At 40.3% G+C, this 18,151-nt stretch overlaps 1 protein-coding gene across 2 annotated transcripts; it reads right to left on the reverse strand.

Annotated features, from left to right (window-relative positions):
• Window positions 1-1,803: 1,803 nt before the first annotated feature.
• Window positions 1,804-16,769, reverse strand: vrk3 (VRK serine/threonine kinase 3). 2 transcript variants are annotated; one of them, XM_080730001.1, is made up of 16 exons: window positions 16,639-16,769; window positions 15,544-15,788; window positions 14,739-14,879; window positions 14,499-14,621; window positions 13,760-13,909; window positions 12,436-12,582; window positions 10,621-10,667; window positions 8,924-8,990; window positions 8,600-8,684; window positions 8,398-8,497; window positions 8,155-8,247; window positions 7,380-7,512; window positions 5,338-5,455; window positions 4,325-4,383; window positions 3,687-3,823; window positions 1,804-3,240 (listed from the first exon to the last, which is right to left on the reverse strand). In XM_080730001.1, the coding sequence occupies exons 2-15, from the start codon at window positions 15,785-15,787 to the stop codon at window positions 3,687-3,689; spliced, it is 1,644 nt and encodes a 547-aa protein (XP_080586127.1). In that variant the 5' UTR covers window position 15,788; window positions 16,639-16,769; the 3' UTR covers window positions 1,804-3,240. The 2 variants fall into 2 exon arrangements, with proteins under 2 accessions (XP_080586127.1, XP_080586128.1); XM_080730002.1 differs by lacking the exon at window positions 1,804-3,240 and having other exon boundaries at window positions 3,663-3,823.
• Between the last annotated feature and the right edge of the window lie 1,382 nt (window positions 16,770-18,151).

The following is an 18,151-nucleotide window of genomic DNA, read 5'->3' on the forward strand; positions in this document are numbered from 1 at the left end:
ATTTGTTGTTAAATTGTTCCTGATTAATATGCAAAAATCACGATACAGTAAGTTAATATGATGGCAGAGCAAGCACTAGTCTGCACAGATACTGTAGCAAGTCTTTGTACAGAGTAACATTGCAACCTAACTACCATGAATATTGTGGATGTGGATTCTTTTCTTCTTTATTTTTTAGAATACCTTTATTCATATCAGGCAGAGTTAAACATTATGCTTCAAAGTTCAAATCAAAGCAGTGTAGTCAAGACATTTCCTTTTTCTTTTTTTTTTCCCTCTCCACCCCGACCCTCCCCCCTTTTGGGGATGTTGATGTTGTCATCTCCCCATTTGTCGATTTGGTCAAAAGTAACCTCGCCTCACCAGGCTTTCTGGGAGAAAGCCTGGTATTCGTTTACTAAACAGGTTGGTTGATCCGGTCTAGACCGGATGACATCCTACGTCATTTTGTATTCAAAACTGACTACATTTTGGCCGGAACTACCGACTGGAATCAGTTTTAACCCAGTTAGCGCATGCGCAAAACTGGGTTAAAACCAGGGCCATGTTGATGGAATATGAAGAACTGGACAGATCCATCTTGATCACTGACTTACTATAGAGACAATATGTGTCCCAGCGCGGCTGACAGCTAGTCATTGATTTTCTTTTTTCATTTTCATTTTTTCATTTCATTTGAAAGCAGGGAATCATAGCTACAAAATGATATATTGGTTGTGGAGATTGACCCAACAGTTTTGAAGATATGGCTTATATAATGATGCCATGCTGAAATACTACTTTTGAGATATTCAAGTTCTAAATTTGGGAGGACCAACAGAATAATGTCCTGATCTCTCACATTAATTAAAAAAAGTCTTATTTACATGCAGAGTTAAGCTCTGGCATTTAAGTGAAATGTAGCCTGATATTTATGACATGCTTTTGTGGCTTTATCACATTTTAGAAAAAAAGAAAAAGAAAAAAAAAGTAATTTCAGCTGTGGTCTAAAGTAGTGGATTCCGAAATGACTGCTCCAGTGTCATGCTCAGTCAAATATGTTACAAAATCTGCAGGAGTGATATCAAAACATTTTCATACAGATGTGATCATGTGCCCTTTCAAGTTTTCAGCTTTACCGCTCTTTTCCAGAAAATGTCCTGGAGTTTTGCAGAAACCCGCGAATGGCAAGAAACGACTCCATTCCCAAAAGCAAAATCCACCTTCATATGTAAATTTAAATATCGTAGTCAGAGAATGTCACAAGAATAGAAAAATCTACAAGCTCAGAGCTCACGGTCTTGCCACTGACAGGACGTGTGACGTTTTGAAATGTAGTGTCGGATATCATCAGACAACCGGGAAGATAAATGAATGTAAAACATTTTAATCTTAACATCTTAAAGTCACAGCAATAGCAGAAAAAAAACAACCCAAGCAGTTTAAAAGTCCTAAAAAATAACTTTCAACTTTAATAACACTAATAATAAACAGTAACAAATCACCCCAAATTAAATGTGACACCCAACGGTCCTGTTAATGTGGGTTTAGTAACTGTATAGTGCATGACATTATGGAGTATAAAACCTTGAAGCATTAACCAAACCTGCCCCTCACGCAGTAAAGTGACAATCGACTCTTCCCGAGCCACTAATCACCACAAACACCTTAGAGAAACATTCCTAAAAGCATTCATTCGTAGACCTTCACATACTTTACATTCTAGCCGGGAACCCACAAGCCCAAAAGCTCAAGGAATAGGACATGTGATTTTCTGCCGTACTTTTTATTTCTGTTTTATCTATTAGTTTGGTCATTAAGGTCCACAGAATGAGAAGACTGCTCTGCCGGAAACATTGCGAAAAAAAGTTATGGCCATTTGTATATTCACTGTCCCATTGACTCCACTCGAAATATTTAAAAAATAAAATAAATGTGCTTTAAGTAGCATGTGAGGGGTCAAACTACGGGTTCTTCATGATTCTGAATCCATTTCAAGCATGTGTTTTGCATGAAAAACATTCCTTGGGTTAACTTTCAGCAGCCCAAAACTGTGAAAAGTAGAAAAAAGGTGATGACTCATCACTTTTGACAGTTTTGGGGGGTCGAAATCTAGCCCAAGGAATGTTTTTCATGCAAAACAAATGCTTGCAATGGATTCAGGATCATGAAAACCCCCCAGTTTGACCCCTCACATGCTAATTAAAGCAGACTTCTTTTCCTTTTTTAAATATTTCTAGTGGAGTCAATGGGACAGTGAATATACAAATGGCCATAACTTTTTTACGCGATGTTTCTGGCAGAGCAGGCCTCTCATTCTGTGGACCTTAATGACCAAACTAATAGATAAAACAGAAATAAAAAGTATGGCAGAAAATCACATGTCCCCTCCCATTTTAGTGGCTGGGTCCCCGGCTATTCTGCTGACATTGAACAGTGATCCTCAACAAATCTTTATTTATTCCAAGGACAACCAGTTTAAAATTGTGTCTGTCGGGTGGAAACCTCATATGTCCAAAACTCTTACTTTTCAGGATTCCAATTCAAAACTAGCAAAAGTGGCAGATCTACAAGCTCAAAACGCGACACGAACTTGTCGATCCGCTACTTTTGCTGTTTTGTGTGATGCTATAGTGTGATCAAGCAGGGCGTTAAATTACGAAAAAAACAGTTAAAATAAGGAGATAAGAGGTTTCTGCCCAACAGCAACGATAAACATTAGGATTACAGAGCCCCATTGGTACCACTTTTAAAATAATCTCAGTGACCCCAATCGAAACAGTAAAATCTTCAGTGATAACATTGTACATGCAGTTCCATCCATTTAAAAAATGGAACCAAATAGACCCGCAAAAGGTCCATTTAGTTCATGATCACTGTCAGAGTTACAGATCCGTGCAAGGGTCCATTTGGTCCCTGATGGTCCAGAGAACCTGACATTGAGAACCAGTGACATAACACGTTATGCCATAAAGTAAAGCCTGAGTTCACTATGCACCTACAGTATAATATTTCAGTCGATGGAATAGAATGGTTACATAATGAACATAAATAGAACCACAAACATCTGGATGGCGTCAACAATGAAACGTTGTTACAACGTGTTGTAACGTTTTTTAGGCTGATCTGTAGAATGTTTTTTTTTTTTTTTTTTCGTAGAATGTATTTTGCCTTTCACAAGCCTATCGGGCTATAAAGACAAATGCAAAGACAGTCCTTATCCTGCTAATAGCACACGTCATCCACTCCACAAGTTGAGACCTGAAACAAGAAGAAAAATAAATACATTTTTATAAACGCCAACATCCATAGCAGAGTAGTTCACCACTTAGCCACAGTAACTGCATCATTTTTTTTATCTCTTTCTCAAGGTTTGTCAAATATTTTCACAAAGTTTCTAAAATAATCATAGCTCGTAACTTTGTGCCGAGCTTGTAGATCTTTTGTAGATCTTTTGTAGATTGTAGAATAACTGCTATTTTGGAAAAGCCGAGAACATTTTGTGCAATTCTTTGGAATATATGCATCTTCCCAGAGGGGAGATGTGTCCCTGGCACAAAAACTCTCTCAGATGGGGGGCCAAATACATATCAATTTGGGGGTCCTTGACGTGAAAGTGTTTGAGAAGCAGTGCTTTATGCAGGGTTGTGTGGTGTGTATGGTGGGGGGTCCTCACCCGGCTGTTCCAGCGACCCCCAGGGTCTCACCTAGAAGTGTAGCGGCTGTTCCAGCGACCCCCCCAGCTGCAGCAACGCCTCACTAAGACCCGCCTTCAGCCCAGCGTAGTCCGGGGTCTCTGAGTAGTCCAGAGCCATCACTGTGGTCACATAGGACTGCAGAGCAGCTACAAACGCACACACACATCATATCGTCGTTGTCGGGTGAAAACCTTGTATGTCCAAAACCATTCTTTTTGTATTTATCATTAAAAAATGTAGTAAACTAGTGAAAACAGAGATACGAGGTTTCTGCCCGACAGTGACGATATGTTAGTAATCTGAACAGTTTTAGGGCAGGTACAATACACGCTGTAGGACTGTAGGACTTCTGAAGTCATCGGATCTTATATCACACTACACAAGTCTCTTTCATGAATCGGCCGTTATATACGATTGATCGTGAGGATTTTACACTTGGTTGCATGCTAAAAATAGCCGATCTACAACCACACAAACATCTTGTAAAACCATTAAAGATGTGAATAACTGGTTTCTTTCAAAACTGGCCTGTTATCCTTTTAGCCTTAATGTCTGACTGTACCTCGCGCCGTTTACATTTCTGACTACCGGTAATAAAGTATTCATTCAATCAATCAATCAATCAAACAAATACATAATAAACTCACCTGAAACCCTCTTCTTCCCAAAGCAGTGACTCAAGAGTGCAGCGACGTCATCCATGTACCTAAAATATAAAGGAGTTTTATAATGTTTTAACAACTTATGGGATATTTCACTTTCAAATAAAATAAATATAGAACATGCATAAGTACGGAGCCCCGCAGTGGCCACTGGAGGGAAAAAATATATATAATGCTAATTCGTGGCCACGAAATAGTAATTGGTGGCCACGAAATAGTAATTGGTGGCCACGAAATACTAATTTGTGCCCACGAAATAGTAATTAGTGGCCACGAAATAGTAATTGGTGGCCACAAAATACTTATTCATGCCCACGAAATAGTAATTGGTGGCCACGAAATACTTATTCATGCCCACAAAATAGTAATTGGTGGCCACGAAATAGTAATTGGTGGCCACGAAATACTAATTCGTGCCCACGAAATAGTAATTAGTGGCCACGAAATACTTATTCATGCCCACGAAATAGTAATTGGTGGCCACGAAATACTTATTCATGCCCACGAAATAGTAATTGGTGGCCACGAAATAGTATAGTAATTGGTGGCCACGAAATAGTAATTGGTGGCCACGAAATAGTAATTGGTGGCCACGAAATACTAATTCATGCCCACGAAATAGTAATTGGTGGCCACGAAATAGTAATTCATGCCCACGAAATAGTAATTGGTGGCCACGAAATACTAATTCATGCCCACGAAATAGTAATTCGTGGCCACGAATTAGCATTATATATTTTTTTCCCCTCCAGTGGCCACTAGGGGGCTCCGTACATAAGACATAAATGGAAAAAAAGGAATGGAATCTTTTTATTTGAAAGTGAAACATCCGATCCCTTTAAGCCCCATTATATTTTTTTCATGCGAATACCAAAAATAGCCAATCTACAAGCTCTGCTCAGAACACAGCGTGACGCAAGCTGTAGATTTTCTTTTTTACCAATTCTGTAATTCTTTTTATCTCTCTGGTTGGACGGCATTGCATCACTTCTTCTCACCTGTGTTTCTCCTTGGCTACCTGGTCAGCGTTGGTCAAGGCCGTCCACGGCAGGGCTCCTGTGTGCCAGCGGAGCAAACAGTAGCCCAGAGACTGCAGGTCACTGCGTCGAGACGGACCTGCAACATGTTTTAACCCATTTAGGGCCTAAAATTATTGAATGCTTTAACCAGTGAAAAATAGCAGATCTACAAGCTCGCAGCGCGGCACCGAGTGCCGCGCTGAGAGCTTGTAGATCTGCTATTTTTTTAAAAGTCGTGAAAAATGTGTGCAAATCTTTGAATATATGCATTTTCAAAGCGAACGTTTGTAACTCAAATTTTGCTTCTGGGTGGTCCCTAGAACTAGATATTTTGAGATGGGGGTCCGTGGCCAAATAAATATCAGTTTGGGGGTCCTTCACATGAAAAGGTTTGAGCTCCAGTGACATAGTAGTCTCTCAAGAACAGACTAACTGAGCTCCAGTTAAGTGAAAAAGACCTTTTCTTTGACGATGGCTGGCCAGATTGCCGACATAGAAACATAGTTTTTTTCCCAAAATCTTAGAAGGATTCAAAAGACACTTATAGAATCGGGTCAAAATTCAAATTTTCACGACTTTTCAAAAATAGCAGATCTACAAGCTCGCAGCGCGGCACTCAATTGTAATTAGAGAATTAGTTTTAGCCATTTTAGCGACTTATTCAGTGGGTGGGGGCATGCGTGCAAGTGGCTAAATATGCATTTTTAGTCACAATAAGCTGGTGATTTCTTTATTATTATTTACAGTAACACTACTAGCCCCCATAAGTCACATCTGCCCATGACATATTGCAGTGCATCTTGGGAATGGGCTTGGGAATTTAGCCACTTGTACGCATGCCCCCATCCACTGAAATCAACATCATTAAGATGGCTAAAACGATGGAAAGCAGTACATGAAAACATTTTAACACTCTTCTTTTCTCTAATTACAATCTAAAATATGAACCCTTGTTGTAAAAAACAAAAGTTGTCCTTTAACCTGAGACGGACCTGCAAGATATCTTACTGATATTAACCTGCACAGCACACCTAGAACATTCTGCTTAGAGGGTAGTGTTGATTTTGAATGAGTTTTAGTCATAGTCTTTTGAATACATATTTTTATTTTATTTTCATATTTTAGTCATCTGAAATGTTTAGTTTTAGTCGACTAAATATCAATAAAAACTAAAAAAAAAAAGGTTTCTAACGGTTCTGTCCCTGTAGAGTTACATGGATGTATTGCTGTTAGCGATTGTGTTTTCCTGTGGCAAGATAAGAGAGGTGTTCCATTTTGTATTATGTGCAACATTTTAAGAAGAGAAATTGTTTTAATTGGGATACGTCTATGATTTTCAAGAGTCAAAACGTTGTCTTAATGGGATACGTCTATGATTTTCAAGAGTCAAAACGTTGTCTTAATGGGATACGTCTATGATTTTCAAGAGTCAAAACGTTGTCTTAATGGGATACGTCTATGATTTTCAAGAGAGTCAAAACGTTGTCTTAATTGGGATACGTCTATGATTTTCAAGAGTCAAAACGTTGTCTTAATGGGATACGTCTATGATTTTCAAGAGAGTCAAAACGTTGTCTTAATTGGGATACGTCTATGATTTTCAAGAGTCAAAACGTTGTCTTAATGGGATACGTCTATGATTTTCAAGAGAGTCAAAACGTTGTCTTAATTGGGATACGTCTATGATTTTCAAGAGAGTCAAAACGTTGTCATGTTTTGCTAAAATAAAGTGTTCCTTTTCCATGTACAGTAGCTGGAGAGCGGGCTCTAATTTCATATATGACTCAAATTTCATGGGTTACAGTATGGAGCCGTAAAAAGCTTGGAATCGGACTAAATTGTTACGGGGCCACCCGGGACTGGTTTTGTCAGGAGATTATTTTCAAGGAACGCGGCAGAACCTGAACAAATTTGACAGGTCCATTTCGGTTAATTTCTTTGGGACTCATGAAGAGCTCTAGTCCAGACTATTGAACTCTGACTGACGTGCTCCCTTATGAGAGTTCAGACTAATAACTGACCTGCTCCTTTATGAGAGTCCAGGCTGATGAACTCCATTGAACCCTCGTGCAGCGTCCGGCTGGCCTCTCGGTACTCTACGTGCTGACCACCGGGACAGTACCGGAACGCATGGCAGTACCCTGCAAGGTACACCTACACACACATACACACACACACACACACACACACACATACTATGTCAAGTAGGGCAGTATTTCTTACTTCATGCAGCGATGAGAGCTTGTACAACTGCTATTTTATTTTTCCAAAATATTTAATGTTTTGGGGAAAAAAAAAAAAAATTATATATATATATCCACGACTTTCCAACGCCCCATAGTGCATTGCGCAGACGCTGTACCGAGCTTCCGGCGCCGCAGCCGAGTGTGATTTACAAGCTCACAACGGTTGCATCTGCGACGCGACGGGAGCTTGTATGTCTGCTGTTAAACCGGAAGTGTGGTCCAAACAGGTCCAAATAATCTCCAGTAAACTCCCGCGGAAACAGGTGGATATATATATATATATATATATAATTTCTTTAACATGAATATTCTTTTCTGGGGGGTCCCTAGCAAACCCTTTTCAGATGGGGGGTCCGTAGCCAAATATATATCATTTTAGGTGGCCCTTAGCTTGACATGAAAAAGTATGAGAACCACTGTCCTAGGACTCAGTTGGGCTCTGAAGTCAATACACATGCACACTTAGCTAGTTCACCAACTCTGAAGTCAATGCACACTTAAAGTAGTTCAGTGTGGGATGAGTTGTACCATCAAACATAATGTCTCTCACCTGTGATTCCTCCTCCAGCGTGACATAGACGTTCTCTGCGTGTATGTCTCCATGAACGTACTCGTTGGAATGGACGTATTCCAGAACATCCAACTGTTAGAAGAACAAAACAAACCCTTCATGGAACAAGGAAACCATGCAATGGCCTCACATTCATTATAGCCATTAAGATTGTAACATTTTACAGCAACAGTCAGCAACTTACTATTGTACAGGCAAGATGCAGATATGTATACAACTTACTATTGTACATGCAAGATGAAGAATCCCTTTCTCAGATAGCAGCTCCTCTTCCTCCATGATAGACTGGAGAGTTTGGCCCATGTTGGGGAAAATCAGAAACCTGAAAAACAAGACAACAAAATACATAGAATATTCATACTGTAGATATATGACTGGACAAATCTATTATTATATCTCTCTCACTCTCACTCTCATACTGTACCTATAGTTATCTGCATGCAGACCAAAGCCCACACAAGAAGGAATGCCAAGAAAATCCATCTTGAGGCGCTTCTTCCACTTGTCCACTAAAAGAAAGAAGAGAAAGAGATCTGTAGCATGAAATGTAGCCCTCACACTCTTACCGAGATGATTTGTTTAACCACACGAACCCTACACCGTCTCTTTTCTTGTAATGTCATAATAGGTGAACATTGGGTGAAAATGTGAATTATTACAGTAACATGAGGTTTCTTTTTGAGATTTAATCGTATGGAAATGGGCTGCTGTAAATTAAACTAAGTCATCAGTAAACGAGGAGCGTTACCAGATGAAGGTTTTGCAGCTCTCTGCAGGAAGTTCTGCTCGTTGAAGATTCTCCCGTCTTTGGCTCCCTAAAGGAACAGAGACAGTGATACATCATGATCCTACATTCACTTTTAATTACATTGTGTACATACACAGGGGTTAAAGCCAAACTAAATCCCAAGACTGAATATTTTCAGTCCATGTTCCAATATGTGATTTTAGAAACATGGCGTGTGCAGCGCACACCAATATTTGGGATGTTTCCCTGAAGTTCTGAACTGCCTTCACTGAATGTGTGTCTGTGTGCCAATCCATGCTTCATTTCATAAAAGTATCTTCTGAAGTTCTGTCGTATTCTATGCTAGTCTGGCCAATTCAAATACTGATATCTTGACATTTTAACAGCTTTTCAGCTTTTCAGTTTGGAGATCACTTGACTAGTTTTTTGACGGCTTTGTCATTCATGGCTACACCTCCTCCTTATGTCTTTGCAGATCTGCACTGATCTCAGAAATAGCCCCTATGGAATCCTCAAGACTGAAATCAGTCCCCAGGACTGAGAACTTTAACCCCTGCATACAGTATTGCCTTTGCTTAAAAAGGGATCGTTCCCCCCCATAATGACTTGTTTTATGTCAATTACACACCGCATGGACACATGGAGAGTTTTTGCTGCTCATCAAATTATGGGCTTCATGGGCTGAGTAATCAATTGGGGAAAAAGGGCAATATTGGGTTGAACAATCCCTTTAAAGGATGCGCCCAAAACAAGGTCCTCTGCAGTCAGCCGATTAGAACAAAAGTAGCGCTATGGTAGAAATAGTTCAACAATACAAATGACGCTAGTTTTGTAGATTCATCTATTTATTTTTTCCATCAGAAATTAACCAGACCTCTGACCACAGGACGCTGGCAATCAATTAATAGCTTATTAGCTTTGCAACAACTATATTAATGGCAAGTATTTCCTACAGCTTTATGTCTGAACTAACACTTCAGATCTCAAGGACAAACAAAGTGCCTGCTTGCTTAACTTGCCTCCCTAAACTCAACAGGGCCATCAAATAATTTACGATGGCCTTTATATTTAGTAATCTAAGCAGGGACGTGCTGGGCCCCTGATTCAGCCCGGGAAAAATAGTTGGAGAGGCCCTCATTGCGTGCTATAGAGAATATAGCGCTGCTGCTACTCAAAGATTTGCCATTTCAGAACATGTACTGAAAACAGCCGATCTACAAGCACACACCGCCTCGCACCACGAGGCGTTGTGTGCTTGTAGATCTGCTGTTTTCACTACTTTTGTGCAACAGCCTTATATGATGAAGCAGGGCTTTGCTTTGCGAAAAAATGTATACATTTGAAACTTGGAGATACAAGGTTTCTGGCCGACAGTGACGATTTACTTTGTTGGCCGCCCAGCCCCCAAAATGGAACGAAGGCCGACATTTTAATTTTAATTTTTTCCTAATGGCCGACCGGCCGGTAATGAACCGGCCGTTCGGGAGTTGTCCCGCTTTTCCCAATGGCCAGCACGTCCCTGAATCTAAGTGATGAAAGTCATAATTCTGATTAAAGCGTCTTAATTTTGACTGAAACAGGGAAACTGTAATCATCAAGTATCACTTTTCTTTTCATCCAGAGCTTCAGATATTGTATCTTGAATAAAGGAAGTGGAGTGATGTGGTCACTAGAGGGAGCCAATGAGTTGTACTTACCAGTTTGAGGACTTGGCTTGAACACTTGGCACCTGTCGCTGACACCACTGGAAATTAAAACAAACGTGTGATATGTAGAGTAGACATACGCTGTGGAGAATCACATACAGTATGTAGACATACGCTGTGGAGAATCACATACAGTATGTAGACATACGCTGTGGAGAATCACATACAGTATGTAGACATACGCTGTGGAGAATCACATACAGTATGTAGACATACGCTGTGGAGAATCACATACAGTATGTAGACATACGCTGTGGAGGATCACATACAGTATGTAGACATACGCTGTGGAGGATCACATACAGTATGTAGACATACGCTGTGGAGAATCACATACAGTATGTAGACATACGCTGTGGAGAATCACATACAGTGTGATATGTAGACATACGCTGTGGAGAATCACATACAGTGTGATATGTAGACATACGCTGTGGAGAATCACATACAGTATTCACAAATTCCTTCGATGACAAACAACTAAAAGAATTCTCCCTCTCAGAATATTCTAATTCTGGGAAAAGCAGGCATGTCAAAATCAATACAAATCATAACACTACATTAGCATGATGTGAAGGTGGTGTGACTTACACAGTTTTCAGGTCTGTAACTCTGAGAGTGTACAGATGGAACCAAAGGGACCCTCACAGGTCTGTAACTCAGAGTGTACAAACGGAAGCAAATGGACCCTCACAGGTCTGTAACTCTGAGTGTAGAAATGGAACCAAATGGACCCTCACAGGTCTGTAACTCTGAGTTTAGAAACGGAACCAAATGGACCCTCACATGTCTGTAACTCTGAGTGTAGAAATGGAACCAAATGGACCCTCACAGGTCTGTAACTCTGAGTGTAGAAATGGAACCAAATGGACCCTCACAGGTCTAACTCTGAGTGTACAAATGCATCCATTTCTTTTTTCTTTTTATGTCTTTTTGATGCATATCAAACTATAAGGTTGAGAACCACAGCCTTCTATGCCAGTGTTTATTTTATTGATAATATAACTAATGCTAACTAATATAACTAGAAAAAAGTCATTGTATTTTTTTTCTTTAAAAAGAAAAATACTGGTGAATAAGAACTTAAAAGTATACCATATTATATAGTGCCTTTGATACAAGCCAGAAAACAATCAATTGATTTGATCATTAAAATAAAAATGCTCTGAAAGTTCACAAACACTTTCTAGAGGTCCCTGACCCAGAAAGCAGTTGAGAATTACTACCTTATGCCAACTCTCGATATGAAATATGAAAATCACGATTATTGTGACCAAAGAAATCGCGACTTACGATATCGCGAAAATCTAAATATCCTTAACATCCATTATCCTGGGCGGAACATTTGCCAAAAAATTGCAGATCTACAAGCTCACAACGCATCGCAATCGGCTATTTTTTGGCAAAGAGATTTGGTCGAGAGTGAAAAAAGACTGTATCAAGTACATATATTATAAGTAAGTTTGACCAATTCATGGGTTGCATTTGTAGTCCTACACCAGCCATTTTAAGGACCGACACAGGTGTTTTGATTAAGGTAGAACATTGGTTCTATGCCAATCAGACAAATTGAGCACCTGTGTTGGTCCTCAATATGGCCGGGATAGGACTACAAATGCAACCCATGAATAGAGGGTTTAAACGGTACCGGATATGCAGCTCGGGCTCGGCAAATAAAAGTTGAATTGATCCCAGTCCATGCATGACGGCGGACGATTTCACGATAAATTAAATCTCCACGACACGATTGTCGTGAGTGTTTTTTTATCACGATAAACGATAATATCGTCCCATCCCTACTCTCACCTTCATAGAACAGCTCTGTGGTGCTCTGGCTCAGCAGCTTGGTCAGCCTCCACTTCCTGCCCGTGGTGTCGGTAAGCTCCTCCCCTTCCTGTAGCGGCTCCAGAGCGCTCACACCGCGCTTGCTCTTCTTGTTGGCCTTCCCTCTGCCTGTGGAACACGACGGATACACCGGCATTTTGTAAGATTTAGCTTGCAGATCCGGCTATTTCTGGTGCGTGACGTCGGCGAGCAACCAAGTCTAAATCACGTTGGATTCTACGGCAGGGTTTCTCAAAGTGGGTGCCGGGGCAGGGCACCCGAGGGTGAATTGAAGCAAGTCCAGGGGTGCCGCTGAATACTTTGATCATATCTGGAACGCATCGATATCACTTCAGTTTAACCACTTAGATCTTGAGTTGTGCTGTACATTGGTGCGATCTTTTTCAGTCTACACAAAGTCACCAAAAATAGCAGATCAACAAAGCTCACAACGTGTCACAACAGGAGCTTGTAGATCGTCTATTTTTGGTGAATGTGTCCCCCCCGCCAGAATAGGGATGCTGGCTTCAAATAATGTAATTTTCTCAAGTTTTCCTCTTGACATTCTGTATCTTAGGGGGAAGGATTTATGTGACATAAATGTAAGGTAGTGTAAAGTAACAATGTAATACAGGGGTGCCGTGGATGAAAAAAAGTTAGAGAACCTCTGTTCTATGGAATCCATTGTGACTGAAAGCTCAGTTGTGATGACTGAGAACCTTTAATCCATGAGCATAAAGTATCTTGATGCAGCTTTCTGGAACATTGACCCGAGTATTACTGTAGTGCAGGGGGCTCTTCAACAGAGGGTCCGGGACCCCTAGGGGGGTCCTCAGATTTACTACAGGGGGGCCGCCAAATCTTGGTGTGATGCAATAATTTGTTTTAACAGCATTAACCACTTGAACCCAAACATCCCTATTCTGGGCAGAGCATTAGCCATAAATAGCAGATCTACAAGCTCTGTGAGCTTGTCGATCGACTATTTTCGGCAAAGAGAATTGGTATAAGGGAAAATGAGCCGACCAAGTACAGAGTGAATGGTCAAGTTTACTATATTGACGATGTAAATGGTTAAATGTCTGAAAATACACGTTAACATGAATCCAACATACACTGATGACAGTGCTGTCAAACAAGTCTATGAAGCTATCAATGACATCTATGTAAAAGTTTAATCTGCAACACAATGTTATACAATATGTAGTGGGGGTCCCTGCTTCATCTCTCTCTCTCTCAGCTAGGGGGTCCTTGACCTTGAGGTTAAAAAACATTGAAGACCCCTGCCATAGTGTTTATGGCTCACCTGTAGAGGGCGACCTGGCGCTGGGGGAGCACAGGAGAGATGTTGAAGAGCTGTCTAGGAGCGGTTCCTCCTCCTTGCTGCATGTTCTATCTTCATCCAGCTGCTGCTTCAGTGGATGCAGGCGTTTGGAGGCCTTTTCCTTCCCCATGACTGATGCACACGGACACACAGTCCCCACATGAACAACTTGCATGTGGTGTTTATGAATGTACAAAGAAAGTTATTAAATTAAAATGTGCGTAGTGGCAGCAACAATCCATTATTTCATTGGGGATCATTCTATCAGCTTGAACCCATTAAGACTGGGAAAGCATCTGTGCCATGTTAGCCATATTCTACACTATTCAAAAATAGCAGATATACAATCACAGAACGTCACTTTGAGCTTGTAGATGTGCATTTATATTTTTAAAGCGAACATTTTTTTACTCAAATCCCTGGAACAAAATATTTTGAGATGGGGGTCCACGGCAAAATACATATAACTTTGAGGGCCCCGCCCCCCACATGAAAAAGCTTTTCAGAAAACTGTTAGGATTTTGAAGACATTTGTAAAATCGGCCTCAGGTCCTATATGGTTGAGTCCCTCAGGGCTCTATACTAGTATATTTTCAGTTTTCTGTTATTGTGGGGGAAGCTTTTGCTCAACAACGATCGACAAGCTCACAACGTGTTGAAAGCTTGTCGTTGCACTCCTAAATGTCTAAGGGTTTTTGCGTTTGTGTTTGCTTGATCTCACCTGACCGGGGAGACCTTGAAACGGGTGGAGAACACGACTCCAGAGCCGACTCCATCTCTTCTCTCAGGTTCCATGTGACTTTCCGTGGTTTTACAGGAGATGCGTGAGGCACAGTGCACTCGTCTATAGCAAGAGACGGACATAAAGAGCCAAGTATCAGTGCACACATATAGCCACTATTCTTTCACTGTTAAATCTCGATCTTAACGGATTCATTTCTGTTCACTGGTTTACTTTTACCTGAAATGGGTGCTGTGGATGAGACAGCGAAGGGAGACGAGGTGGGAACGCTGATAGAAGGAACACTGACGGGGGGTTTCTCTTCATGGACCAGGCGAACGGAGGCACGGGTCTTCTTTCTCAGGGGAGGACGGGCACTGACTGCAACACAGGAGAAGCGGGCGTCATAAGAGCTGCAAAAAATCGTTAGATCTGATATTTTTGGTGTGTGACTAGTAGGCCTGTAGCACTAATATGTAATATAGTCAAATCGCAATTTGTTGAAACATGTTGAAACACTGTCATATATATTTTAATTCAAGTAGCTGATCTACAAGCTTACTTTGTGACACACTGTAAGGTTGTAGATCAGCAATTTCTGTGATTTATAAAGTATAAAATGTTTAAATATGTCAGTAATTTAATGAATTTATATAACATTGCCATCGAGCAGAAACCTTGTATTTACAAATTGTATTTCCTGAACGTTTGCTTTCAGGTTTGCCGACGGGAAAATACGTTCCGTCTTCATTCAATATTACTGGCTATTCACCAAGAACAATAGCAACACTAGCAGTTGCACTCATTCTGTTTGTTCAAAGTGACTGTCACCACTCTGCAGTTATTGATTGGATTTAACATGAATTTGTTCTACGAGCGCAAATCATTTACCTATCATTTTATAATGGACAATTTACTTTTCGGGCAATTAAAGTGGGCATGATCTTTGGGCAAGTAGAACATGACCTGTACTTGCCCAAAGGGCAACAGGGCAAGTGCCTCAGAGACCTTAGTATCAACCCCTGTCACATAAACCAGGCATTACTTTCTATGGTTCCAGGTGTGCTGGAGCCTCCTCCGTTGGGTTTGCGCGGGGATCGGCTGAGCATGGAAACACCACACACTGGTCCAGCACTGTCCACCACCATTGGTCCGGGACCGTCCACCACCATTGGTCCAGGACCGTCAACCCATTCCACAGCACAGGGAATCTTCTCCCCGCACGAGGGACAGAACCGGAAGTCGGGCTGCAGCTTTGTCCCGCAATGAGGACAGAAGCTGAACGACATTCTGCAAAGACATGGATCAACACGTTTTAAGGTTTAGTAGCATGACAGTAGATTGTTTGATTGAGTGTTTTTGATGGATGTCCAAAACTGTTACTTTTCAGGTGTCACAGTCAAAAGTAGGAGATCTACAAGCTCAAGTCAAAATGTGTTGCATGTCATTGCGAGTCATTGGTAAAATGACTAAAATCATTGTAAAATTATAAGTTGCGACATTTCTAGCTTTTTCACTGTCACTTCCATCCATCAAAAGGACCCCAGTCAAGGTTAGAAAATTATGCTATTAAAATAAAGTAAAAAGGAACCATCGTTAACTTTCTTCTTATAGACATCAATAATCCTTGTTACGATCAAATATACGAGTAATATTATACATGAGTTTGTGCATTTTGCAACCAATAGTTACCCACAACACAATCCAGTAAACTTGAGTAGGTTCCCCTTGAGAAGTTTATACTTCACAGTATGACGGTGTCATCTGTCAAAAAGAACAGATCTACAAGCTATCGACGAGTCGCGATGCAACGCGTCGATAGCTTGTAGATCAGTTCTTTTTTGACAAGCTATAACTCTCACCACACAATAAAGTAGGAGCCGAGCTTCACCAAATTAAACAAATGTTTAGCAAATGACATCAATGAACAAATATGGGTCCGCGCACCCTGTTACTATGAATGTTGCAGAAGAACGTTATATTGACTCATTATTATTAATAACGTTACTTAATTATGGTATAACATCCACAAACTTAGCATTAGCAGAGTTTAGCTATAGCAGCATGCATGTCAACAAGCATAACACATGACTCTGAGTCATTATTATTGTGCAGTTTGTGAGTGTAATGGTCCACTAACTTTAGTCCGACGCGTGTCACCTTCTGCTCACGTGGGGAAAACTGAATCGAATAATAAAAGTAACTAAACTACGAACTAAAACAATGAATTAAAAACAAATGACTCCTCCTGTCTGTCAAGTTGAACAGCTGTGGTGCGTCAAGTCAACTAGATTAACATGCCACTTCCGGTCAGGGTTGCCATGTGTGCTTATTATAAGCGATTTAGGGGATTGTTTTTTCTGTAAAGTTGCTTGTAAACAGTTGCGGGTTGCTTTTTATTTGTTGTGAGCTAACTGAGCTTGTAGATCATCTATAGGTTTAAAGTGCTCATATGGCCTATAAATTGTCACTTTTTTTGGGTCTTGTTTTCAAACTTCAATGTTTTCCTGTGGAAATAAGCCAAGACGTGCTTTTCTAGGATCTCCTTTTAGTTGACCTTGTACCAGTGAACTGTACCGTCATGCAACTGTACCTTTTCCTATGCAAACTTCTAATAAAGTCTTCAATCAATCTTCAATCAATCAATTCATAGACCTGGTTGCTTATTTCTCTCGCAAAAGTTGGCAACATTGCTTCCGGTAACAGGATTTATTTATTTATTTGGTAGGTTTCAAAATAAAGCTTTGTGTCTTTATTTTTTATTTTGAACGAGTTATTTTTTGGACAAGTAGTGATGAATAACACATTTGAATAGTGAGATCACCATTATTACATTTATTCTCTATTTTATTTTATTTCCACAAGTGATCAATTTACATAATTTTGCATGAATAATAATATGAATACAGGTCTGCCCTGCAAGCATTTGAAAAAGCACTGGGATAGATGTTTCAATTAATTGAGTATAAGGACCAATTAATGTAAACAAGCCACAGTGCTTTCTTGAGTTTCAAATCCTCTTAGCAGACCTTGTATTAGCCTACTTTAGGCAACTGTGATTATTTTTAATTATTTCTTTCTGTAAACTGCTAATACATTATTCAATCAATCCAAAAATAGAGTATTGTTTCTCAGGGGTTATTGAGGGAGTCCTCAGCTAAATGACTGATATCGTTTTGAAGTCTGTCGCTTCAGCAAAACATAGTTAATACAGCATTACAATAATTTTAACCACTTTATCCATTCATACATTGGCTTAAAAAATTGCAGATCCTTGACAGGGGGGGGGGGGGGGGTCCTTGACACAAAAAGAAAAACAGTTTGGGATGGAGACTGAACCCTGAGGGGGCTTTAGACCAGTGGTTCTCAACCTTTTCAGACAGCGACCCCCAAAATAATCATATTTTAACTGGGGACCCCCTCCCCCCCAGGCCCCCACCCTGACGAGCACTAAGAGTTACATTTTGTATAACACGGTTTTATTTTGAAAATAGACGATCACAACGCCTCGCAACTGCCTCTAATATTTGACAATTTGGCCAGTGTTTAATTTGTCATTTTAGAGGTATTAAAAAGTCCTTAAATTGTCACTTTAGAAATGTGCATAGTAGGCTACCCTCTATACACTTAAACTTTATGTAGGTTTGTTTACT

The sequence above is a fragment of the Nannobrachium achirus genome (assembly GCF_963921795.1).
Source record: "Nannobrachium achirus genome assembly, chromosome: 7".
In the NCBI taxonomy this organism is placed as follows: domain Eukaryota; kingdom Metazoa; phylum Chordata; class Actinopteri; order Myctophiformes; family Myctophidae; genus Nannobrachium; species Nannobrachium achirus.